The sequence below is a fragment of the Orbicella faveolata genome, unplaced genomic scaffold (genome assembly GCF_042242905.1).
Source record: "Orbicella faveolata isolate gen_17 unplaced genomic scaffold, um_ofav_v1 contig_25, whole genome shotgun sequence".
In the NCBI taxonomy this organism is placed as follows: Eukaryota; Metazoa; Cnidaria; class Anthozoa; order Scleractinia; family Merulinidae; genus Orbicella; species Orbicella faveolata.
The window spans coordinates 21167420-21194990 of record NW_028301553.1 but is presented as its reverse complement, the minus strand read 5'-3'; the positions used below and the strand labels follow the sequence as shown (position 1 = coordinate 21194990).

The following is a 27571-nucleotide window of genomic DNA, read 5'->3' as shown; positions in this document are numbered from 1 at the left end:
ATTATACTAAGAAGTAAAACAACGACAGAAAACAATTGAACTGTCTCTGTTTATGATGAGAAGCTTTATTTTTGTAAATTTACAGTTAAAAATGCTCATTTGCTCAAACAACACTTACATGCAGTGTAGTAACGCTCGTTCTCCGGTCATCTCAGCGAAGTAAACCGACGAGTGGTCAGTGCAAAACTTGCTCTGATATTCTCTTCTGTGTTCGAAGTAGAACCAGTGGGAGCCGTTAAGTCTTTCTAACTTTTACGCTAGTTCGGGCAATCTTGCTGCATGCGGCTACAAGCCGTAAATAACTGTAGCTCCTTTCAAATTCAACCCGGCATTTCGCATTTACATCCACAAGCTTTGAGCTCCGCGTTTCGTAATTTCCACTGGAAAAGTGCTCGTTTTCATGGGCCACAATACGGCCGGATTCCTCTGGACTATAAACCTTTACCTGCCTTGAGATCCGTATTTAAAAATTAACTTAAAAGCGAACTTTGAAGGCATCGTTCTTCTCTCGAGAGCCGCTCAAACTTCTCGAAACTGAAAGCTTAGCTGAAGTCCAGTTTGTGATTGACAGCTGTCGCTTCGTTAGCCAATCAAATTATTTGAACAATTCTAACAAGGATTGTGATTGGCTTATTTTAGCGTGCTTTATCAGAGAACAGTGAACGGCTAACGCGACTTTTGCTCGTTTGGAAAATAAAGTTTGGTTTGAAAATTCAACCGAATGCGTGGGGAAATTATCTGATTCTTCATCATAAAACAAATAAAGAAGCCTCGACTGTGCTCTGTTCTGTTGTAAAGCACTTAGGAAGCGGTAGAGCACTCAAGAAGTAGGGAAAAACACTCGACTACGTCTCGTGTTTTCCCCTACACTTCTTTCGTGCTCTACCGCTTCCTGCGTGCTTTACAACAGAACAGAGCACAGTCGGGGCTTCTTTATTTGTCAATTGCGTTATCCAAAAAAAGCGTACAGTGATTTTTTGAAATCAGCGCCTGTGATGTCATAACTGCAGATTGTACAATAATCATGTCAAGGACACTCAAGGTCACGGGTAATCATGTCATGTATGACCGCGGTGTATGATTTCTAGAGGTAATCATGTCAAGTTCGCGCGCTTTGTGTTGCTTGCCGTCAGTGAAGAAGCAAAAACATGACTTCCATTTTTCTCGGAAAGGGTTATCAGCCGAAGCCGAAGGCCTCGACCTTGATTATTCTGGATATCACAAAAACCTCATCCAATAATTGTTTATTATTATTATTATTATTATTATTATTATTATTATTACAGAATTATCTAATTGTTTCGAAATACTCGGCTAAAACGCGATTTAAATTTCGTTAACAGCCTTAACTTTGACGACGTGATGTTTTCTTATCCCAAAAAACTACGTGTTGATAACTGTACGTATAACCAAACTCTGTCAATAAGATGCAAAAAGCTACTTTTCCATTCGATGTATAATCGTTTCTCTTAAGGAGAATAAGACTTAAACGACATTACATTCTGCTTCTCATTGAGAGTGATATTTTTACAAAAGAATACCTCATAATTATCATAAAAACCGAGTTCTAAACCGGCTATAAGGTTATATCAGGGATGCCCATCGGAAGGGAGCGGGAGAGAGGGGTTTTTCAAAACAAAAACCCTTTGTTGCATCATGGTCATAAAAGTCAAATAGGAGGGGTACCCAACTGTTATTTAGTTAGAACAGGGTGTAGGGAGTTAGAAGGTGAATCAGTTTCATTGGGACTGTCCGGGGAGGGAAAGTTATTTATAAAAATCAACATCTTAATAACAAATTATGTGATAAATTGGTCATTCCGCTTTAAGGTCCTCAACATTTGCGTACAAAGTATTGTCGTATTCTTTGAGGTTGACGTACGTCTGTAGAAAAAAGGCAAATCATATTATTAGTGATACTGAACGTATATTAAAATTCTTTGACATGGGACAACAAAGTAAACATAACAAATTCAGTAAAATTAATAAGTTACGGAGTCATTCTTATCTTATTTTAGTTTTTATCCTTATATTATGTTATTTAGACAGGAACCCTTTGATAACAGTACTCTTGCACTGAAGGGCTATCCTGTATAAATATTCGTTATTATTATTATTATTATTATTATTATTATTGCCAATTTTGAAGGCAGCTTTTACGAAGACTTCTTTCTCCAGCTACGAAAAGGTTTTTCGGTAAAAACGACCTTCTTTAGTATCTTGCGGGGTTGGAGAGCAATGGGTAAATACATGCCCTTTTCTCATAGTGGTAACCTTGCCATAAATTTGGTTTTATTTACATTGAGATTGCCAGCTGGTACGTGTATATGCTTGCATATGCTTGAGCAAGAGCTCTGGCAACAATCAAGCCACGCAGGGTAATTCTTGGTTGCGTGGTCCTCTGCATGCAAGATTGTTTTGGTAAGTTGTATTTTAAGTAAATGTGTAAAGCTGAGCTTACCTTGTGGTTTCTTTCCATTTCTTTCATCGTGTCCTTTAGTTTGACAAAAGTAGGTCGATCTTTTGGCTCTTCCTCCCAGCACTTTAGCACCACCTGATATCTAATATACAGCAATCATTAGCAACAACAAAAGGAACGATAATAATAACAACTTCACCATAACCGTTTACCGTCCTAATGGGGTTTCTGAGGTTGGAAAATATAATGGTCAGACGTACGGCGATTAATGTTTTTGGAAATTGCATTTCTGTTCGAAATAAAGGTTTCGATATTCCATTACTAGAACTGTGCTAGAGAAATTGTCGAGGTCATACAACGCCGGTTTCTTTATACTCGGAAAATCGTGGCTGTGAGAAAGAAGAGGAGCAACCAGCATTGTACGATCTATGGCGGCGACACTATAAGAGACCAGATAAGAGGTTGTCTGTATCTTTTTTTAAGTCTTCCTTAAGACTTAAAAAAAAAGTTTAAAATTAGGATGAAAAACAGATTGGAAAGTAAATCTTTTATTGGGCGCCTTATTGTTTAGAGTTCGTTTGTGTATTTTTACCCGTCAATTGTGTTATGACTAGTCCTAGGAGCTCACAAAAATACTGCAATACAGTGGAACCCCGTAAAACTGTCACCAAACGGCCATGAAAATTTGGCCGTACTAACGGGTGACGGTTAAATTTCATGACTGGTCTAAATTAACAGATATATGACAATTACACTTCTAAACAACTGCTCTTTAATAAACATCAGGAATGCAGATGTAATTTTAAATGGAAGATGACATGACTGTTTGAGTGGCCGTATACAAATGGGGTAAAGTAATGAATGATTAATACGGGTGATTAAAACTTTTTAACCTTTTAAGATTTTTTCCGATTGCTAGCTTTATACAGCTTTGTTTACAACTCGGATCATTAGCCGTTTTATTTACTCTCATAGAGACAACAGCATCGTGTCAGAGCATAGTCAAAACAGAATGTGGCTGGGTTATGAGCGTGTGCCAGAGATTCCGCAAAGGTTTTGACCATGCTCGCCGGCTTTTGCCCATCAACGTTGTCTATGAGAGTGCATACATTGGGTTAGAGTAACAAAAACTCTTTGACTTGCAAGCGTCAAGTTTGTCCAGTTCGGAATAAAATTAGACTGAACGTAAACACTGAATAGCGATGCGTTATACAGGCGCTTACTCGAATATATTTTTTTTAGGAGTGCGGTATCAAATACGTTTTTCTAATTGTAAATTATTTTGCTTTACTCGATGAAGTTTGATAATGATATCAAGATAATTAAGATATGTAAGGTATGTAGCGAGGTATTTACAGTTTGTTATCCACATGTTTAGGCTTTGGCATTCTGAATCCTTCCTGAAGTTTCCTGGCGATTTGTCGAGCGTTTACTCCTGGATATGGAGATCCACCTGGATATGAAAATGAAGATAATATCATTGGCGACAAATTTATCATTTCAGATGTGAAGTTATTGCCAAAGACAACGTTTGGTGTGAAATTTTTGTCGACAAAATAAAATAAAAACCCAAGATTGTAAGCCTAATTTGTCACCCATGATATTGAAAGGTAATCAAATGGTATACTTGTGAAATTAATAAATAATTTCACTTGTGTTTTGTCAAAATCATATCAATTTCCGTCGCCTAAAGGCTCGGAAAATCACTAGTATTTCGCCAAACGTGCTTGAAATTATTCCTAATTTCACTCGTTACTATTTGTTTATCAATAATAGCAAAATAGTTTTCGTGATGCATCGTGTAGATTTATAGTGTACATGTAAAAATAAACCTACCTATGGTGAGAATCTCGTATAATAGAACACCATAGCTCCAACTGAAAGAAAATAAAACAATAAGTAATACTTCTTCCTTGCAATAAGTTGTATGGAGGAAGTATTTGGGGAAATAAGGGCATTGAGCAGAGCTAGATACCTTTCCGGGTTCTCTGTTAAATAACTGTGATTCCCAAGAATTCATCTTTTAAGGAATCGCTCTTTCATAAGTAATAGGCAATATATTTTTTTCAATGACGGTTTCTTTTCAAAGCTCTAAAAAAACATTAACCAGTCATGTCATAATAGAGTTGTTTACTTGTGAACAGTCTTCATAACTCAAACACAAAACACGTGGTCGTCACGTCGAGGTTATCCCGTGAAAAACTCAACCTCTTGTTTGGAAAGTTATTATAATTAGTGTCTTCCCTTCGTTCTTCTTTTATGACTGAAACATCCTTCTGGTCTGATCACTTCAAAGTTTGACGCACTTTCATCTTTTATGGCCTCGTAGGTTACTTAGTCGCCAAAGCAACGGTGGTGCAATTTTAATGAGGTCAATAATTTTTCCTTGGCCTCATGTGATCCTCCATTTCCTTATATGGATAACGTTCAGAAAGAAATTCATGATTTTAATGCTAGCATATTAAATTACTATATAAATATTCCCTTCTCTAGGGCTTTCAATACCAGCGCTAAGTGACACTACATTGCATTCGCAAGTTTGCCATTAATATCTACCTTGAAAAGAATACTTGGAACACTAAGATCTGCTTCTGGCTGGGTGGAAGAACAATGATTTAATCCGAAGCTAATATGGTCACCCATTTCCTTATCTAATGCTCTACTTTTTACATTATGTAGTTTCTAATACGTTCCAGTTCGTACCCTTCTGCGTGGCGCACCACTGCATTGCCAGTCGCCACCTTCCTCAATTGCACGATCACTGGCCCTCGCACGGCTTTGCAAGAACTTAGGAATTAGCTAGAAATTATCGCCTAATTTTATTTTTATGTTGGCAGTTAAACAAAATGAAATCGGTTATGACGTAGTTATAATAAATTGACATCCCCATGGTCGTTAGGACAAAATAAGGCGACAAATGTTATTAGATTGTTTATTACTTACACGTCACTTTGTGTTGTGTATGTTCCATATAACAAAGCTGCATAAGCAGTCCACTTAACAGGTAACCGGCCCTGGAAGATAATGTCTTTACTATATTTCTTCGCATTATCCTATGGTAGACTTTACAAAAGAAATTTCTTTATATCTATCTACCAATCAACCAAATTTCTTTATATCTATCAATCAATCAACCAACCAACCAACCAACCAGCCAGCCAGTCAGCCAGCCCGCCCGCCCGCCCGCCCGCCCGCCAGCCAACCAGCCAGCCAGCCAGCCAGCCAGGCCCAGTATTGTGGTGCCACTAAGGTTATAAGTGGAGTACCTTACTGTTATAAGATCACGTAAACTTGCTGGTCCTGCATTGCTGGCCAGTATCTTGAAAACAGTGGACAATATTTTCGCTAATCGCTGTTCACGAAGACTTGAGAGACCGATACGCTTACAAAGTTCCTCATAAGGCGAGGACTTATCTCTAAAAACAAAATGGAGCGCTCGTTTGTTCACCATCTCTAACTTGTCAGCTGACTTCTTATTACAAAAGTGCCACGTTTCGGAGCAGTAATTAAAGTGTGGCAGAATAAAAGCTTTGTAAAGATCCCTTCTAGTCTCAAAAGACAAGAGCTTTTACATCCTTTTTAATACAGCGATCTGTTGACTGACTTTTCTACATAGTTTAGCGATGTGCTTTTCAAAATTTAATTTCTCATCAATTGTCACGCCAAGAAGTTCCATTTTGTTGGATATGGGAAGTTGTGACTCTTCACACTTGAAAACTGAATCATCAGTTCCTTTATTTTTTCCCAGCACCATCACCTGGTATTTTGAAATGTTCCTCTTCATACTATTTCGCGCAAACCATATATCAGCACTGATAAGATCATTGTTGATTGTTTCTTCAACTTTGGAGAGTTCATTGTCAGCGTAAAAGATTTGAGTGTCGTCAGCGTAAGTGGAAAGAGTGCTCTTCTCAATAACATATAAAAGATCGTCCATAGAGATGTTAAATAATAATGGGCCGAGGACAGATGCCTGTGGCACACCATTAGATATAGATTGCCAATTCGAAAGTGTGTTCCCCAGTCTGACTCTTTGGAATCGATTTGATAAGGATAATTATTTTGGGATTTGATAAAGATAATTATTTTGGGAAGCTCAGTAAATATATGATACTCACTCGACTTTGTTTGGTGTAAATATCATCTTGCTGAACATTCCTCGCCATCCCAAAATCTGTCACCTTGCATTTCTCTTCTTCACCAACAAGAACATTTCTGGCCGCCAAGTCACGATGGATTATCTGAAGTAAAGATGTGATTATTTCAAAATTACCGTCATGGCTACATGTGCTTGATTTGTTGTCCTGTTTTTGTATTGTAAGTCTTTTTCCAGGTTTGAGATACCTTTAGTAGTCATAGAATAGCAATTAGTAGAGATGCTTTTACCTTTCTTGACGACAAATAAGCCATCCCGTCAGCTATCTGCCGGGCAAACCTCATCAACTGCTTTGAAGTAAGGTTGGTTTCCGGCTTTCTATCCGGGTTATTAAAATACGTGTCACTGAGCCCACGACTCTTTCTCAAATAACCCAGCAGATCACCGTACGGCACGTATTCAATAAGGACCAGTAACAAATCTAAAATAAAGGAAAATGCCCTTACCTTATGAAGTTCAAGTATAAAATGACTACAGAAACAATCTCCATAAACTGCAGGGACCTTAACCTAAAGTTTGAGAGTGCCGGAACGGAAAGAGAGAGTACATGGCAAACATACGGAAAATACTAAGGCATATGTGTATATACTTCACTTTTAAATGTTCAATCTTAGACATTGATTGATATTCTGTTAGCGATTTCAGTGTGTGCGTTTTCATAAAGCTAACGTCTGATAAACTTTTTATTATAATCGCCAAATGCATATTGTATTACTGAACTCAACTCCTGATTGTTAATTGACGTAGCCATGTGACATTACATAAAGAAATATTTTCTTTACCCGACTCGGTAACACATGCAATCAGCTTGATCACGTGAGGATGAGGCTTCAGTTTTTTCATGAGCTCGAGCTCTGAGAGCAGGTCCTTCCTATCTGATTCAGGAGCGTTTTCTACTTGAGGTAAATAAATTAAAACTAAAAATTTAGCAAAAGTAAGAATATGAGTCAGTCAGTCAATCAATCAATCAATCAATCAATCAATCAATCAATCAATCAATCAATCAATCAGTCAGTCAGTCAGTCAATGAATTAATCAATCAATCAATCAATCGATCGATCGATCGATCGACCAGTCAGTCAGTCAGTCAGTTAGGTAGTCATGCAAAAATGAAAGCAAGCAAGCAGTGAGTTAGGCCGTCTGTTCGTCAATCCGTCCGTCCGTCCTTCAGTCAGTCAGTCAGTCAGTCATCAGACAACCAATTAAATCAATCGGTCGAAGAACCGCTATCTTACAAAAGACAAAGTCAGGGGGATATCAATAACTACTTATTAACCGAGAATGAGGTCTTTACGGGGAAATCGCAAACCGCAGTATGCTGCAAGGCCGAGGTTTGAGAAATTTCCCGTGAAGACTGAACGTTGGACGTTGATAAGTAGTTTATTGTATGGCTCTATGACGGAAGTTCCAATTTCGCCCTGGCTGTTTCCTTTGTCCTGTTCAACAACTACTCGTTCATAATCTAATGCTATGGGTTCGCTGTGCTCTCCTAAAATTGAAGCTCGTCAGGGTAATAGGAGTCATTCGCAGAGTGTTCCTCGTTTCTCATCGTTGAAAGCCGCTACAATTTTCAGGAAATCGCAATCGGCACTTGGGCATCATGGGAGAATAATGCCCTAGAATTAGCCAATAAGAGCGCACGTTATATCGGCTTCAAACCAAAGCCATATAATAAGAGCTTTAATCATAAGGTTAAAATATATAATTTTCCATAACCTTTCAACATTTTCACAGCCACAGTTATGACACCTTGGCTGCCATAGATGTTCTTAGCTGTTGCATTAGCGACTTGAGAGAAAGCTCCCTTTCCGATATTTTTAATGATATCCACTTGCTCTCGACTGATCTCCCAGCTTCTTGTTGAAGGATGAAGGGGCATGTAATCTCCACCACTGTTAGGAATCTCGTAGGTTATGCTGGTAACATCAATTGTTTCTGTGGACTGAACTTCTGCTGCGTGGTGGTCAACAGTGTTCTTGAAGGGAACGTAAAACAAATTACGAAGTTATACCGCTAAACAACCTTTATCAACGCGATAGAAGCTGAGGTGGATACCTAGAAATGATACGAAGGCATTTTAGTGTCAGAAAAAAATTCCATTTTTGGTTTATTCTGACTCATTTGTAATGGTAATGTAATAAAACCGATATTTTCTCCTAGTCCATAACGAGAGACACATTGAAAGAAGGGCTTACCATCTCAATGCAATCTGCACTTAATGAGGATCTGCTAATGCTGGAATTAGAAAACATGATTTCATTTTAAACCCTTTTAAGTATCGTGTTGGTGGTGTAAATAGTCATGAATAGCTATTGCTTCCTGGAGCTGTCAGTTAAGGTGGTTTACTACAGTTTTGATGGATTACAACAGCCCAACTTCGAACTCTTTTCAAAAATGTTCCAAAATGTTTTACCTTTCTCTATTTACTGTTTGTCCGAGTCTTTTACCATTCTATGTGAAACTTGAACAATTTAAATGTCAACAAATGGCCAAAATGAAAGAACGAGTACCTACGGAGAGACTGGGCGCTAGTAGGTTAAAAGACGTTTTTCTCAAAATCTACACCTTTGACCCCACCTCAAAATTTTCAGGAATAAGAAATTGGCTCTGATTAAACATTCCCCCGCAAAGTAAAATAAAAATCTGTAACACAGATTTTTCGCAAACTAAGAAAATTTGAAATTTTGCCTGTTTCACAAATAACTCAAAATCTGTCTCACAGATCTTTTTTAAATTTTATCTCTAAACGCGATTCAACCCGATCCTCGATCAAAGACTGCGCATAACTTTTATTTAAGTACAGGCTCATGTGACGCCATGCGCCATGTATCGTGTGCGAGAAACCAAGAGTGACTAAGAACTTTTTTACCCCTTGTTTAACGACATTTTTTGTCATATTTTGTTGATCGTACGCTTAAACACATATTTGAAAACAGTTTGAAACTATCGCTACGTATGCCAAAATGATTTAACGCGTTTCAAATACTGAAGTTGCTTTCGTTTTTTCTAAGCGTTACTTGCGTCATTTTTGCACGTGCAACTAATATACTGACTTCTGGCAGGCAATCGTAGCGTGCGCTATTATGTCTAGGGAAAACTGCTGAACTTTGACGGTTATACTCACCGCTTTTCACGCCGCTTAGAAATTACTGAAAAACAACAACAACAACAACAAAAAATGTGCTGAAAAAGACAAATAACTAATGAAAAAATGGCCTACTTGAGAATACTATTTTTCAAGTTTTGTATACATCTCCTGATACCTCAAAAAATGATTTAATTCTGGGACTGTATTAAGGGCTTACATGCAAACATATCAGTCAGGCTCATACCTTTTTTTCTCCCTGCACACGTTGGGATCAGCCAGGATAACTGGATCAGGACTGTACGGGGTAACATTAGAATTGACTTTAGGGAGGCTTTACTTAAAATTGATGCTATCCGGCTCAAGGTTTATAAAAGGCTAGAGATTTCACGAGATGAACAGCAGAAAAGAGTAGTGAAAACTGAGTGTCAGTTATTTATAGGGCCCTTTCAAAGTTTCTACCTCGGGTAGACACACAACACCACTAATTTAGTCCAGTGTGAAGAAAAAAATGGAATTCCATTTGTCCATTTATGTATGCTTCCAGCCGAGCTCATCTCCAGCTCATCTCACTTCGACGGCTAAATAACTTTGTTAATTTCCATTTCGGTAGCGCGTGTCTAGAAACTAAATAATAAGTGTGACTTTTTGCCAATAGGGCACGGTAACGAATCCTGCAATCTGATTTGTTCTTAACGCAGTCCGGATTTTCCTATCTCTGAGTACGATCACGGTAACGGCGGGAAACAGCGCGGGTGAAATTGTCCTGTTGGTCAATTTTCCTGATCGAGTGAACTGGCGGTAATCGTCAATCTTCCGCCCTTTTTACACTTCCATCGACGATTAATCAATGAAGGTTTAGCTCTATTCACTTTTAAATGGCAAGGAAAGTCACTGTTAGTAAATTCAATAGAGTATTTTGAAGTTGTGAGAGTTTGTTTGGTTGTTTGTAGCTCGGCGTTGTAATGGCGCGTTATCCTGTGTTTCTCTCCCCGCACAATTTTAAGCGAAAAAAGTCATTTGCAGTCGAGTTTATATCTTTCTATGTCTAGTATCTGAGTTACTTGCTCGGTCACTCGTTAGAGTTTTTGCGATGGTTTGTACACGGCAAGTTAGGAAATTCAATTAGAAAGTTGCGTAGACAAACCTGCTCGTAAGCCAATTTACCGCAGGAAAAAAATAAATAGGTTATTTGCCGGCTTAGGGTCGGTACGTATAGTGAAAAACTGTGACCTCGGGCTTGAAAATGCTGCCCTCGGCCTGCGGCCCCGGGCAGCATTTTCAAGACCTCGGTCACAGTGTTTCACTATACGGACCAACCATAAGCCGGCAAATAACATATATTTACCATACCTGGACCTCGACGTATTCTCCAGTGGATAACACTGATAACAACAATGATTATCGCCAATAGGATTATAATACTGAGATAACCAGCGTGAAGAATCTCCAGTTCTTTATCGCATCTAACAACTGTGGGTGATAACATTTACAATTAAAGCGACAAATAGGAGCATATTTTTGGTCACGTCTTACCAAACAAGTCTTGCCAAATAAATTATGTCTTTAAATATATACACCGAATTGTTTTATTACCTGTTTGATTCTGGTTCGCAGTCGATCTATTGGACTCTAAAATAACAGGAAAACAGACATAAAACTAGTATTCAAGAATGTACCCGCGTTTAAGGACAGTAATAACCACTGTTCCTGTCCGTAACCACTACAACATTAAATTCCAAGTTAGTTGTTACGAAAAACAAAAATTTCATTTTAACTAGCGAGTTACATAACTAATCCAGAAAAAGAAAAAAAGCCATTACTTTACCTTCCAAAACATTGATTCTCTTTATGTTTTGCTGTTTTTTCAAACTTTCTCCATATTTGTTAGTTGCCGTAACCAAAAATTCATACTGCTGGCCTTTTTCAAGTGCGACGACGTATTCAAGTATAGAGACATCATAAATGACCTCAATCTTTCTCCAGTCTCTTACGGTATCATCACTGGTAACGTTTCGAATATACACAGTGTATTGTGTGATGTCCGCTCCATTGCTGTTTGGCTTTGTCCATTTTATGACCACTTCATCGCTGTGTATCTCGGCAGGGAAGTCTTTAATTTGTGGTGTCTCGGGAATTCCTAAGTGATAAAGTTATTCAGCAAATTGTTTCCAACTAGTTGGATCAAATGAGTTCAAAGCATTTTTACTGTAATATCGCTTTCTGCGAAATAATAGCGGAGCTTCGGCGGCCCTCCGGGCTCCATACTCATATAGGAAAGAAAAGGAAACACATGAATTGATTTTCTTGGCTAGCGGTATTGCTCGTGGGCGCGTTCGCACGACGATGGCGACGACGGAGTCGCGCAAGATGACGGCCATATTCCGGCTAATACAGTGGAACCCCGGTAACTCGAACTCGGATAACTCGAACTCCCCCGCTAACTCGAACCGAGTCCCATTTTCCTAGGATTTGACCCCACTTTTCATTCATTCTTAACTCGGTTAACTCGAACTCGGATAACTCGAATTCCCCACTAACTCGAACTAAATTTCGTTTTCCTTGATAAAAATTTACCCCGATAACTCGAATTCTGGTTTATGTAACTCACCAGGGATGTCATCCCATTAGCTTTCCTTGTCGTGTAGTCGGTAAAAACACTCAAAACTAACACCACAGCAACTTAATTTTAATTAGTGCAACCGACCGTTCATATATTTGAGAGTCATTTCCCGATGTTATGAGTCACACCGGATGCGGTGTCTTTAGCTGTCACAGTATACTGAAGTGCTGAACAATCAGTAAACTATCAATTATTAACATGGCAACTGAGTTGGATATTCAATCGATCCCGCTAGGTCGAACTGTTTTTCGTTTCCCTTCAGAGTTCGAGTTACCGGGGTTCTACTGTAGTTTGACAGAGACATGCAGCCTTAGTTTATCGCGTACTTCATTGATATTGGACATCCGTATTATGGTCAATTGGCACCTGTCAAAACAAGTTATCCGCTGACCACTATCAAGTGACCATATCGCGGGCTCAAGTTTAGATGATATGATATTTGAGTTTGGGTTGTTCGGAAGCCAGTTAACGCTAACCCAGTATTTTAACCAAAGTATAAATTTTTCTTACATACAAATATTTTTACTGCTTTTGTTTTGTGCAGTTTTAGATTTTTCAAACTCAAAACAGAATGCCAAACAACATAAACAGAAAACCTCACCGCAAAGTGACAAAACGCAAATCAAAATTCTCGCTTATCCTGGGTTAGCTTAATCGAGCTTTAAACAACCCGGCCCAGGGGCTCCGTTTTTAGCCTTACATACATTACTTTATTTACCCTCGGATTTCAGAGTAGCTTGTGCAGCTAATATCTCCGAGCATCTAACCATCAGACGAGAGAAGACCACCACACCGGGAACTACGTCCCCTACTCTTTTCGATCAGTGTGTGGGTCTTTTACGTCCCACAGAATTAATTATGAAGAGTTGTGAGACGGGGCCTACGGTTTATAGTCCTTATCCGAGAAGACTAGAAAGTCTAACCATTTGCAGATGTCATTACAAAGGCAGCACTTTCTCCTCAATTATTTAAAGACGCTGAGTGTTGGGGCGGCCGGAGTTTGAACCCGCGACCTCCCACATGCTAGTCCGGTGCTCTACCACTGAGGTAACCGGTCGGCGGTTAAGGCTTAGTTAAATGTATTAGATAGACGGATAAATAACCAGACAGACAGATAGAAAGATAGGTAGAAAGATAGACACCTTTTATATTATATGCAAACTAATAAAATACCAGGTGAGCTTTCGCGCGAAAACGTGGTATCTTCTCACCTGAAAATAACATGTTATCCTCACATGTGAAAGGATCACCGTTGCTATGGTTACGTAATAAATGGCGCCTTGCGCAGCGAAATTAAAATGGCTTGGGATTTTATTGGAGTTTATATAGTAAATAGAACATTACATGGCCACTTGGAGAAACGAAATTTCTCTTCTCGTGTTGAAATATTCTTCAACACTCGAAGAGAAATCTCGTATCTCCAAGCGGCCATGTAATATCCTCTATTTATTAAATTTACATCAAGATGGCCCTTTTAGAAGTTTCAGGACCTGATATTAACATGGGCCCTGATGGACTGTGTAGTTTTAGTGATATCTTTGCATCAAAAACAAATTACCACGTAGAGCTGTTGTATGATAGTGAATATCTTTAAGTTGAAATACTCTGTTAATAAAAATCAATAGATATCTCACCGTTAGTCTTTGTCCTGATAGTCTTTTGCCCAGGTGTACCTTCAAAGACAGCATTTCTGGCAAACACCCTCACGTTGTACTCAGTATCTCTCTCCAAATCTCCAACAGACAGACTGGTTATTCCAGGATCAGAAATATTAACATTCTTTATCTCAGTGCTACCCTTTATTATGACCACTCGGTATGCTGTGATTTGACTCCCTCCATCATCAGTTGGTGCAGTCCATTTTACTGTCAGTGAAGTAGCTTGAATATCTGTCCCTGAAGATATGATGACTGGGGGGCCTGGTTTCTCTAAAAGAAATTTGATTTATATCATATATCTCTACTTTTATTCAAATCGTGCTCACTCAATGATGTATTGACTCTCACTCTTACTTCTAGGCAACAGTAAAAACAGCCTAAATTAGTCATTTTTGCGGCTATCAGCCTCGAAATTCGTATAATAGCGAAGGATAAATATGTCCCATTTCCTTAAGTTTTAAATTTTCAATCTACTGGAATGTCTACTATGAACATTCTGTCTTGTAAGATGAAACTGCGATCGCTGTCGGTGGTTTAGTGGACTAGTAATCTTAAGTTGATAAATAAAAGGGGCTTTTCTGCGGCGGGACAAGTTACTTTTCTCTTAGTCATCTCTCTTTACAATAAACTTTGTATATTTCTGAAAGATATAAGGACACCTACGTATTTGTTCCAGAGTCATTGAAAAGTCGCTTAAAGGATCAAGGCCATTGTAAGTGACACACTTGTATTCACCAAAATCTTGCTCATCATTTAAGGACACCTCCACTGTACTTTCTTTAGTTGTGAATGTGTTTAGTTTATTTCCATCAGGTTTGTACCAAGTGAGTGTTGGTGTAGGAACGCCGTCTGACACACACTTTAACGTCACTGTCTGACCAATCCAAGACTTAGCAGCTGATGAAGTAACACTTAGTATTTTTGCCGGGTCTGTAAAGAAAATATTGAAAAAGACAAATAATAAATCATCATGATAATGAATTAACATTTGAAGAGGAGGTCTCCAATCACCTAGAGGTGGTTTTTAGGAGGGTCCTCTAAAAAAGCCTAAAATATACATTAATTGTCTAAATACAGAAGTAATAAACGCTAAAAACTTAAAACTAAAACTAGAGTTCAAAACTGGAACTAGGATCAAAAATACTACTACTAACTAAAAACTAAGGTTAAAAATGGTTAACTATAAACTGTTTCAGTTAGTGTTTAAAACAAACTTTACGTTTTGTCTTAAACTGAGTCGGCAAACAAGCAAAACCTAATCATCGAAAGGAAACTCCGCTCTAATTTGCTTTGCTTATATCCGTTATGTAAGGTGGGGCGCAAATTTGGAAAATTTCCCTCAACTTTTCAAGTAGAATACAGAGAAAAAAAGGAGTGATTACATTTAAAAGAAATTAAGTTGAAGTCTTGATGTAGAGATTTGATATCAAATAATTCCAGACTCACAACGAACCACCAAGATCTCTTTGTGAGATTGTGTTCCTGCTAAGTTGTTAGCTGTACATGTATACAGTCCATCATCTGTCCTCTTTATTTGGTCGAAGGCCAAATACGCTGAGCTCCTCCCGGAACTTTTTATTTTTCCATTTCGTATCCATGATACTTGCGGGTCTGGTTTTCCAGTCGCTTTACAACTGATATCGACTGAAGATCCCTCAATGTAACTTCCGTTTGTTAACGATGGGCTGATGACAGGCATTTCTGCGGTGAAAGGAAATTTTTGAGCAGTGTTAAAAAAGGATCACAGCTAAGGCGTATTATATATATCACAAAAGACTGCGCTTTACCTCTTTCCCAAAAACCGCGAAGAGAAATGAAAATACGACACGAAGTGCAGTGTTTGCGGCTGCGTGCCAAGACTGGTCATCAACGCCGTCGTGTTGACTGCTATGGTCATTGACTAGAGAGATGCCTCACGCTGCTCCTAAGCGGTGCAGTGACAAAACATTAAATTAAAGATGATATTTAGCTCAAAGAAATGGCCGTTTTTATACCAAAGATGCACTATCCGTCTGGACGAACTTGGGCAAACATTTGAAGTTCGCCTGGTTGTGCGTCTTTAGTATAAAGACGGGCGCAAGGCGTAATATGCGTTTAGACGAACTATTTCTCGTAGTGCGTCATTCAAGACGCATTTCGAAGGATAGTTCGTCTAGACGTATAATGTGTCTTGCGCCCGTCTTTATATACTGAAGACGCATAACCAGACAAAATATAAATGTTTGCCCGCGATCGTCCAGACGGATAATGCGTCTTTAGTATAAAAACGGCGAGGACGCATTATCCCTCTGGACGGATAATGCGTGCTGTAGTATAAAAACGGCCAATGGTAAAAGCATAAATTACAAACTGCGTGGATATAATATCAAGGCAAGTTTCCCTCATTCTTTACTGGCCTTTTGAAAATGCTCAAGTTTGCATATATTCCATCGGCCATCTTGGTTCATCGACCGGCCGTTTTTCGAACTTTCCTAGATTTCACAAAGTGGGGAGTCGCTGAAACATTTAATCCATATTTCTTAAAATAGTACCCCAAAAGAATCTGTTTGACGAAATAACATAAATTCGAATTTTCCGGGCCTGTCATAGCATTCTCCATATTTACAGGCAGTGGCACTTAACGACTTCGAGTTCCAGTTAAAAGCAGGTCATTTTCTGCCACCTACAGAAAAAAAACTCTTGCACATCTTGCTTGCCCATGTTTATAACGAGGTTTATAATAATAATAATAATAATAATAATAATAATAATAATAATAATAATAATAATAATTACAATAATAATAATAATAATAATATAGAAATAAAAAACGCGCCCGAGTGCATTGTTGAGTTATATAAGCACGCGGGAATTTTTAAGAACACGAGAGAAGTGCATAGAGAAGCACGAGGCGCAGCCGAGTGCTTCTCGCACTTCTCGAGTGTTCTTAAAAATTCCCAAGTGCTTATATAACTCAACAATGCACGAAGGGCAAGTTTTTTTATTTCTTTTATAAAATGTAAACCACCACATTAACATAAAGACATATTAAACAAGAAAAGGATTGCGAATTTTAATTAATCAAAATAAGTATTCTCCTTACATGTACATGCTTTCTTTTTATTGGCTTAAATGCTGAATGAAAAGTAAAACCGTTCCCTTTGTGGCAAGAAACAAACGTTTTCTAAAAAAAGTCAGAACGGTTCTAAAGAAATTATTACAGCAAAAAGAATCTTCGAAAGCTGAAGCAGTTCCCCAGTTCACTGACTTTTGCTCTGAGGAGGATAAAGATTAATTTGCATTGAACCGATTGTGCAAGAATTGAACATGCCGCCAAGCATTTCGCTGTGGATTCGTTGTGGTGGATGATCGGCTGTGCGTTTCAACCACTCTGCCTGATACTTCTGCTGCTTTTGGCTGACTAAAAGGCTCATCGCATTGTGGAGATTTCTGTTTTGTCTGGTCGGCCCCTTGTAGAGCAGTAGACAAGACATCACTACATTTCCTGAGCTGGATAGACGACGGACGAGAATTGTAATGCTGGAGACTATTCGGGTTTCTGTGTCCCGAAATGTGGCAGATGTGGCGATCTGACAAACCGGCTTGAGACCACAAGGTTATCGCTGTCGCCCGAACACAGTGATTTGTGTAAACTTTGGAAAGCTTGGCCTTTGTACTTATTTCTTTCATCATGTTTCCAAGAGTGTTGACACCAAGCGGGCGGTTTTCGTACCAGATTTCGGGTGTGATAGCGGATTCATTCCAGTCGCGTCGAGGTTGCTGAAATAAGGCTTCGCATTTCGGATTCAGCTTGGAGATATACAAACTCAGCGCTCGGTATCCGTCGTTCTCACTCTCTGTTTCGTACATACGAGCCGTCTTCTCAAAGCTAGATCGGTCTTGAAGTCCACCGGGATGTTTTTTGGTGGTCTCGTCGTGGGTCATAGTAACGTAGCGCTTGCCTTGCTCGTCTACTTCAAATGAAAAACTCGTCGGCTTCAAATTTCTCTGCCCTTCACGACCTCTTCTACACCAGTAGAGAACAACATGGAACCACACGTTTCTCAGCAAAGACCATGGATTTGCAAGGCTTAATACTGGACCAGCTTTCAATTTCTGCAAGTCGTCAACTGGCATGGCCTCTTTGTGCTGCACATTTTCCTTCCCTTGCTGTTTCAGGCTCTTAATTTTGGCGTTCAGCATACGGTTGGAATTTGAAAACGTTGAAGAATTTAGCTTCAAACTTCTGTTATAAGGTGGGTTGTTCAAATGCCTCTCTATTGCATTTCTGAACGTAATTAAGGACGACTTGCTGTACTCTTCACCCGTTTTGCTTCGTGCTTCTGTATAAAACTGTGACAGACTGTTGTCAAGTTGTTCGTCGCTCATTTCCTCTAGTTTTGGCAGCACAGGAACTTTTTGTGCACCCCATTCTAGGAAAAGAAAACATTTTTTCCAACTCAGCCTTTAAGTGTTGCAAGCGTATTTCGAGTGGTTAACTGTTAAATGATATACGCAACAGCTGCTAGAAAACATTTAATTGTATAAACAAGTGAAATGTTGCTTTTTGTTGACAAAGATGTAGATAAGCCAGTATAACTCATTATTTAGGAAGCATTGTAATATGCTTTTTTCGTCATTCTGCCTTTTAAATTAAAACAGGTTTTAAGTTTTAGTGTTTGAGATGTGTATTGGATTGTAGTTATGTTTACGTAAATTCATACCTTTGAAAGCGTTTACTGCCCAATTTGTCGAGCTCTTCGTAGACTTTGCTTGCGTTTCCACCAAAAGCCGGTTTCTCTCCGCTTCTGTCAGTTCTGCAAACCGTTTTTTCTTTGGAACAGGTGCCTCATTTTGAGACTCCTTAACGCTGCTACTTTTCTCGGCGTTCAGGAATTCGAACCCGAGTTGAAACCGTGGAAATTCTTCAGCCATAATGGCGGACGGACTAGCTGATTCTCAAATTTTGTCCAGGGCAAAATTTTCGTGACGTAGCTTGCGTGCATATGTTGAGTTATAATGCACGCGCGTGACGTAAGCAGAGTGCTTTATGGAGCTATAATGAACTCGAACTGACCAATCACAGCGCGCGCAATTACTCGAACATTTTATAATACCAAACATACCTGCTACAATAAGCCTAATGGTGCTGATCTGACTCTGAAGACCTGAAGTTGGCTCTACTCGGAGAGTGCACTTGAAGAATGCATTATCTTGAGAGGTAATATTCTCAATTACAAGAGTAGCTCTCCCTTCAATGCCTACTCTTCCAATGTAAGCCGATGGCATGCCAGAGGAAATTACTCTGTCACCATTCTTTGACTCTGCCATCAAATTTTTAAACTGATTATTGAAGTATACTGCCCAGATGATACCCTTGAGCTCTGTCTGTCTATCAGTAACATTGTAGTCCCATACAAGTGTGGCATTGTTTCCCTTCTTGACGTAACTTGGGTTGTCTGGTTCTTTTGTGAAACTTACAGCTTCCTCTAAAAAAAAAAATAAACAGCAGACAGTTACATGTAACAGAAAATTAAAAATAACAATAATTGAATTTTGGGTTTTTGGTAGTCAGGACTTTCGTTTTAGGCCGCACGTAACAGTGTCTGGTTGTCAGTTCTCAATTCATGTCCGGTACTGGTGATACGTCTCATTTGTATTATTTTAGTAAAGTATATCTTAAATCCCTTGACTTAGTGAGAACAAAATGAGCAATTTTAGAAAATGTGGTGTAGTTCAAAATAGAGGCCATGTTGCTTTATTTGTGGTTGTAATAAAGATTGAATTCTGGAAGTCCACCGAGCGGTTAATAATTTATTTTAGAGAACACTGTGGAAATTTCAGAACACTCGAGCAATGAAAAAGAAAAAGAAAACAAAAATAAAACAAAAAATAAAACACTCGTTGAAATTAAACTCTATAAAAGAGTGATTCTTAAATCACTCATTAAATTGTACATACTGAAATCCGTTTGAAAAGTAGTTTTTTTTTACCCAGTCTAGCGCTGAACAACTTGTTACGCTATTTTCGAGCTTTTCAAACAGGACAGCACGACCTTCCGCATTAGAAGCTTTGGAAAGGTCAGGGAAAATACTAATGTCAGATTTAACTCCATCAAAGGCAGTAGAAGTTCTATTATAAATTCAATACATGCGAGAGAGGTGGAATAATGTTTCTTTATGATGTAACAAAAAACAATGGTCTACCATTTAAAGGTGTCGGACATATATTTTTTTAAATTTGCTTGATGGAATCTACATGAGATCGTGAGATGAAAACCGAAAAACAAATTGGATTTCATTGTTTATTTCTCCGCGGTTTAGCCATCTGAAAGAGTGAAATTTCACTTCCGGTTGGGTCAGGAACCGAGGCGGGTTAGGGCCTAGGACTAGTCAGGCTATGTCGACTACATGCAATGTTTTTTTCGATTTCCACATCATGATCTCATTTACATTCCATCACTTAAATAGAAAAGTATCTGTCATATATACTTTAAACTAGGATTCCTGGCCTGTTTGGTAGAGAAGACACCTACACGCAGTTTTATATTCAACATTGTAATTAGTTCAACGGGGCACTTTGCTTTAACTTTTTATATATTCAAGTAGTTGATTGTCACGTCAGCCTGTATTGTTTAAAACAGTCATTTATCATTAAAACGTTTATGATACCATTCACTGTCTCGATTCGGTCAGTCAGTTAAGCCATTGTCTCGCACTTAAACCTATGCGATTTGCTGAATCGTAAATCATTCTAAATAAGCTGGTCTATGTAACAAATGTGGCAAACTTTCCCTGACGTACCTGTGTGCGGAAGTATCTGAATCACGATCACATAAAAGAAACTTAACGAAAGAAAGTTTTCCACCATCATGTTAAACCATTGTAAACTCCCAGTATGCCTCAAATGCTGCTAACACAGTCGCTTAAAGAGCTGTATTTGCCGCCGCCAGCAAACAGATTGCACCCAAGCGTCTATAACGCCGCCATATTAAATTTCTGTTGCAAAAATCAATCAGTGAGATGTCATCTGTAACCTTTATTTGAGTAGTTACGTAAGGTACTCGCCTCCGTCAAATGACATAAACAGTGGTCTGTACTAGAGGTGGAACTGATTCATAATTCTGGTTTCAGTATATTTAGCTATATTTGCCCTTTATGTACGTGACAACGATGTTACGAACAAAATTGTTTTCTCCGCCGTTTTCGGGGTGTGAGTTGTTGATTTTTGTTTCGGCAAAATCCTCGGGGTCTGCATAGAGTTTTCACTCTTTAGTATCAAGTTTTTCAGCAGCTTTAATCTATAGATGGCCAAGTTTTAGAGAAGGATTTCCCCGATTTATCTTCTATTTTTGGACATTTTCTAGCAAAATCGGAGCTGAGTTGAATGAAAAATATATTGCCGTGCCAACTAGGGCTTAGTCGGGAAAACTGGGGAGACGTGATGAACGTCGGGAAACTTTCCTGACACAACCGGTGCGATGCCACAAGAGCGAAAAGGAATAAAAACTGTATGGAGTTACTCGATAAATCTGTATGTTAATTCGATGTTTGACATAAACTGAATTACTATCTAGATTTCTCGCAGTCGAGGTTTAAAAATGGGGTAACCGCTGCGTTCAACTTTATTGGACGAATATCATCAAACTTGTGAGTTCACTCAGAACCAATCGGTAGAGCGCGGAGTCTTTTCTTTGGTTATTCTGTAAATTGAGATTTTTACGGATAACTTTATTATCATTAAGATAAATCTTAACTGGAACGTAGTCAAATACATCTCTGAAGGCACTTTAATCTGTTACCTCTTGAGTCTGTCGGCAGATACTTACTGACTGTACATACTGAATTTTTATCAAACTAAGAAAAGAAGTATAGCAAATCCAGTGCCTAAAGGAACTTTGGAACTAAATTTCCGGCCGATCAATTCTCTCGGTAAGTATCGTAAAGTCGCAGGCTAATCTTGTCCCAGACTTGCTCTTAGGAGAAAATATCCGTGGTGAAATTGTATTCACCAGCCTGATTCAGTTTTTGGAGAGCATGACAAAAGCGTTAGGGTTGTTCGAGAACTGAATTTGATAGAATGGCTTTGTTAACTATGCTATAAACGCATTTTGAAACTTACATGAAAGCGGTTTCTTCCTCTGACCATTTCTATATCTAGTTAGATACCGATAAAGTTAGCTGTTGAAGCGTCTTATTGCAAAAAGATCTCAAGAGATATGTTGGTGGGTGAGGAGATGTGAGAAAAACGTTTACCATAAGACTCAAGAGGCGGCCCTCTTTCCTCCTTCATCTTGAAAATAGACGAAGTCATTGATCTTTCCCTCTATAGGAAATTTAATCCCGAAATATTTGTAACTATTAAGAGTGCCTGCCTGTAAAAATCAGACCAATTCTTAATTTCGCGGCAAGGGTCGAAAATTCGATTTCGCTGATATTCTTATGGTAGGTAGGCTAAGGCATGACAAAAACTACTGGATAGTTTTTTTTGGCAAAATATCGTTTTATTTCAAAGAAATAGGCGAATTACCAAATTCCGTTAAAATCGTCATTGGACGTACCATTTTATTAAGTAAGTTTGAGAGCCTCGCATGCAAAACTTCATCATTCTTCCGTATTTAAAACACTCAAATATTTTTGTGCAATGTTTAAATGTGTACTGGGATGATTTTAGGGAACGTTGCGCTGTCTTTTTGGGTGCAAAATAATTAAATTTCGAAGACATGTATTTCATTCACGTAAAAGTACTTCGTGAATATAATTAATTTTCACCATGTGCGAAACCTTCAAATGGATTAAGCTTCTAGTGGTTGAATCGCAGAAGGATGGTCTACAGATTCCTGTAAAAATTTCTTTGTGCAAATGATTGTGAGTGACGCGAGAGCTTTTCAAAGTACGTCAAAAATGCAAATATTTCACCATCCGTCGTCAAATTTCAATTTACGGGTTAGACGTATATTTTAGCATGCGCTACATGACTTGACCTATAGTAAGTTGAAATAGACGTAGAGCTGATAATTTCGAAATGTTCTAACCTTATTTGTTGTAAAAGGCAGGTCCAAAGCCGATTTGACGTGTTTCCAGTCGATCTCTCACCATTCGTCGTACATAAAGCAGAAGTTTGCTTTTGTTTACACAAGGTTAACGGCCCATGTACATCGCCTACTGTCAACCTATTATTGGTCGAATACCATGAATCTGTGACCATCTTTCTGTGCATATGAACATCACTGCATCTAAGTCAAAAACGGCTGAGTCATTTGAAGATAGTTGCTTGCTTTGCACTGCGCCAAAATATTATGTTTGATCGATTGCTGATCATTGCTGATCATTGCTGATAAGCGTGTCGGCGCAGAACAATCTATAGCCGTTATTTGTTCGTCACGCAATGTTGTCACGGCATATGCTACACATTTTGATCTATTTTGTGTAGAGCACTCTCAGGATAAGTGAAACAATTTAATCATTGTTCATCTGTTTGTTCATATATATAACAATATGTGTATATTTATATAATCGTATTTTATAGTGTACGTGGCCTCGGTCCAAATCACGTTTGTTGTACGTTCTGATATTTCAGACAACAGGTCATAAAGCTAGTGCCTGTACTTACTAGAATTTTAAAAAAATCGCCATAAACAAATTATAGATCAATGAAGCAAGAACTAGCTGAAATAAAGATAGGAAATCACAACGTGTCTAATTCGTGAGAAAAACAGACTAAATTTAATTAGTAATTACGGGAGTAAATAGCCCTGGCCATGCCATTTTATATGGTGTATTTTGTTTGCCTAGTGGCGAGGCATTAGTATGTTTGTAACAGAAAATAGAGGACTGTTCTCAATACAGTCCAAAATTATTGTCAGTAAAATATTGTAAATAACACACCTATTGACCGGTTACCTCCGCGGCCACCATCTGGTCGTTCCGATAAGGGTTTCATTATTGTCTTTACCCCTATTAAGCGGCCACCCAAAATTTAAAAACTTTGTTTTGGAAAGGGCGACGGCAGATATAAAGAGTCTGAAACTGAAGATCCATGACGAGTGATAATTCAAACACACGTCTATCATGATTGTCTTGAATTGACTCCATGTTCACCAAGAAATTTATAACCCGATAGTGAAAAATTAAATATTTAAGGTACACCAACCTCTATTTAAGCGGCTAGCCCCATTAAGCGGTCACTACCCATTTCCCCGAGGATAGCCCACTGTATTACATGTAAACCAAAAATAATTGCACAGCGCGAAAAGACCTAGGTACGAGTTTAGCGTTACAGTATTACGCAGGGCATGTAGGTAGCGGTGGTCGAGTAAAAGATAACAACAGGGGCAATGGTAAACTATTCATTCTTTTCATTTCTTAATTTAATCTCTTCCTACTCAACACGATTGACTGTGTGCTCCCAGTGGTTCCAAGCCTTACGGAGCCTTACGTATTAGGATAGAAATTGTCCTACCCCTACCCCCTAAAATGGGATGACAGCATTGCGTGACGAACAAGGAACCGCTGCAAGCAAGGACTCAAGCCATCAAACCATGATGATCAAACGTAATATTTTGGTGTAGTGCAAAGCAAGCAACTATCTGCAAATGACTCAGCAGTTTTTGACTTAGATGCAGTGGGGATCATATGTGTCGTAAGAGGGTCACAGATTCATGGTATTCGACCACTAAATAAGTTGGCAGTTGGCGATGTACATCGGAGGTTATGTAAACAAAAGCAAACTTCTGCTTTATGTGCGACGAATGGTGAGAGAAACACGTCAAATCGGCTTTGGACCTGCCTTTTACAGCAAATGAGGTTAGAACATTTCGAAATTATCAGCTCTGTGTCTATTTCAACTTAACATAGGTCAAGTCATGTGGCGCATGCTAAAATATACGTCTAACCTGTAAATTGAAATTTGACGAGGGAATGGTCAAATATTTGCATTTTTGACGTACTTTGAAAAGCTCTCGCGTCGCTCACAATAATTTGCCCAAAGAAAGTTTTACAGGAATCTGTAGACCATCCTTCTGCAATTCAACCACCAGAAGCTTAATCCATTTGAAGGTTTCGCACATGTTGAAAATTAACTATATTCACGAGGTACTTTTAAGTGAATGAAATATATGTCTTCGAAATGTAATTATTTTGCACCCAAAAAGAGAACGCAACATTCCCTTAAATCAACCCAGTACACATTTAAACATTGCACAAAAATATTTGAGTGTTTTAAAGACGGAAGAATGATGTGGTTTTGCGTGCGAGGCTTTCAAACTTGTTTAATAAAATAGTGCGTCAAATGACGATTTTAACGGGATTTGGTAATTTGCCTATTTCTTTGAAATAAAAGGATATTTTGCCCAAAAAAACTATCCAGTAGTTTTTGTCATGCCCTAGCCTATCTATCATGAAAATATCAGCGAAATCGAATTTTCGATCCTTGCCGAGTTATTTTCCATTTTTATGGACAGGGACTCTTAAGTGAGTTTAAAAGTCCGCCGAAACTACTGAACATGTGTGCTGCTTAACGTTTCATATTCCTAACACACGATAACGAATTGGACTCCACCAGATGTTCCCTCCCGAAGAATGAGGACACTTGAGTACAAGATTAAGTATCACACATAAAATATCTGCTCTAAACTTTAATTTCCACACTAAGCTACATGTAAGTGAATACGATTGTAAAAACTATCTTTACAAAATCTATGGAGCTTAAGTCCTTAGTACTGAACTGTCGTAGATGTTGATGCATATCCAGAGTCACAACTGTCTTACTGTGAGCTTGTAGCACGGACACCCACAACAAAAGAGGGAGCAAGCTTTTCAGAACAAAGCTGAGCTCTTGTTGCAGGCCTGGCAAAAAATTAAAATTATTCAAAAAGCAACGTCTTGATTGGCCAAGTCAGCCGATAACACAGTCATTCAGCCGCGAGATCGTCAATATTTGCATACAAAGTGTTGTCATACTCTTTGAGGTTGACGTAGGTCTGTAACAGAAAGGTAAATCATATTATTAGTAAGCTGTTATTTTCACGGGCAAATTAACAGTCACAGATAAGACGAAAGCTACAAACGAATGGTAAAAACATAATCCATTATATAATTATTAAAAAGACCTGAAACCCAGCTGCAAAAACGTTTTCAATTATATTTTGGAAGTCTTGATGTCTTAGCCTAAGTAAACAGTCGTCGTTTCGTGCAAATTTTACCGGTCGTCGACGAAACTGACATCAAAGCAAAGACTTCAAACTGATAATGTAACCCGGCACTACCCATTTCCGACATACGTGCCTTCAGTTGTCATAGTTGAGTGTTCGGGAGAATTTCGTAGCAATATTTCGGCTGTATTTTGGGGTGAAGTAACAGAGCCCTGCGATAAACAGCTCGACCTTCTGTATGTTTTAGGAATTGAAGTCACAACGAAACCGGTTATGACTAAAGTAAAGGTATAGGTAAGGTAAAGTCTGCATACGAGCCAAGTGGCCCACCAGGCTGGAGCTTATCCCGGTTTCTGTAGCATGAAGCGACTAGGAGTATTTCATCTCCCCCCTGGATGGGATGCTAGTCCATCGCAGGGTCACCCCCAGCATTCAGTGGAGCATTAAGTGCATTAAGTGGGTGGAGAGAGGCACTGTGAGAGTAAAGTGTCTTGCCCACAATGTCCGCGGCCAGGGCTCGAACCCGGACCGCTCGATCCGGAGACGAGCGCACTAACCATGAGGCCACCGCGCCTCCCGCATGACTAAAACAAAAACTATATACTAGTAGTAATCAAAGATCATGAGTACGTTCGACACCGTCACTTTCATATATATATACCTTAAATGACTTAACTAACTGACTTTCAACCTCTGTCTACAACCGAGGTTGTACACAGACAGATATAGTGTCAAAGTCCATGTCAGTGAAGAGGTCCCCTGTATAGACTACGACGGCCGATTTGTTGTTCAAAACGTTGCGTGACGGCGCCAGTTTCCGTAGACTCCCAAAAATACTAGCCCTTCAAAATTTCATGTTTTGACGTAAACTCAGCATGAATTCAAAAGGTAAACAAAAGAACAAGCTTAAACTCTGGCTTGTAAGTAATTTTAAAGCTCCCATTCGATTTGCGTTCATGAAAATTTTCTCGTTTGCCCAAAGGGAAATTCGGTTTGGTTTGCACAATTTCATAATTCAGGCTCTGCGTCTATGCCAAGTTTTGTTTGTTATTTTTAATTTACTTTCAATGGCCTGAGACTAAAGGGGACCAGAAAAACATAATGACGTCGCTGTCATCCCTGGCGGACTTACACCCGTATTGCAGCCCCTTGACAAATGTATTAACAAGTCGTTTAAGAACAAGGTATGTTCCCAATATCAGGCTTGAATGGTGAACGGTCCGTTTACTTACACTCCCTCGGAGAAAAAGCGGGCGCCGAGTAAGGAACTTGTTTTACAGTGGATCCACAAAGCTTGGCAAGAGATACCCGCCGATTTAGTCGCTAACGCCTTCAAGTCCTGTGGAATTTCGAACGCTCTGGACGGCACCGAGGATGAAGCTGTGTGGGAAGAAGAAGGAGCTGGAGCTGATGAAGCAGACGACGAGTTGGAGAACGAGTTTGACACGGACAGCGAGTAGGAAGACTAGCCGACAAGACGAACAACAACAACAACCACCAC

The 27571-nt window shown here is 38.9% G+C and overlaps 2 protein-coding genes and 1 pseudogene across 8 annotated transcripts in view; all 3 read right to left on the bottom strand.

The window, feature by feature from the left end:
• Positions 1–1229: 1229 nt before the first annotated feature.
• Positions 1230–24154, bottom strand: LOC110054016 (tyrosine kinase receptor Cad96Ca-like). 7 transcript variants are annotated; one of them, XM_089294285.1, is made up of 19 exons: positions 24072–24154; positions 19046–19408; positions 15387–15641; positions 14604–14870; positions 13917–14210; positions 11488–11799; positions 11256–11291; positions 11013–11132; positions 9699–9723; positions 8770–8809; positions 8291–8549; positions 7357–7467; positions 6805–6995; positions 6537–6659; positions 5362–5432; positions 4255–4295; positions 3775–3871; positions 2461–2560; positions 1230–1883 (listed from the first exon to the last, which is right to left on the bottom strand). In XM_089294285.1, the coding sequence occupies exons 2-19, from the start codon at positions 19248–19250 to the stop codon at positions 1815–1817; spliced, it is 2616 nt and encodes an 871-aa protein (XP_089150411.1). In that variant the 5' UTR covers positions 19251–19408; positions 24072–24154; the 3' UTR covers positions 1230–1814. The 7 variants fall into 7 exon arrangements, 5 of the variants coding, with proteins under 5 accessions (XP_089150411.1, XP_089150410.1, XP_089150413.1 ...); XM_089294284.1 differs by lacking the exon at positions 24072–24154 and adding an exon at positions 20723–20951; XM_089294287.1 differs by lacking the exons at positions 19046–19408; positions 24072–24154 and adding an exon at positions 15728–15852.
• Positions 16968–18616, bottom strand: LOC149109392 (uncharacterized; annotated as a pseudogene).
• A 1385-nt stretch (positions 24155–25539) lies between the features above and the next one.
• The window catches only part of LOC149109381 (uncharacterized), a 124329-nt gene continuing 122297 nt past the window's right edge, over positions 25540–27571 (bottom strand). The window contains exon 19 of the mRNA XM_089294446.1: positions 25540–25899. Within this exon, the coding sequence (XP_089150572.1) occupies positions 25831–25899 (69 nt within the window). The 3' untranslated portion in view covers positions 25540–25830. The remainder of the gene's footprint in view (positions 25900–27571) is intronic.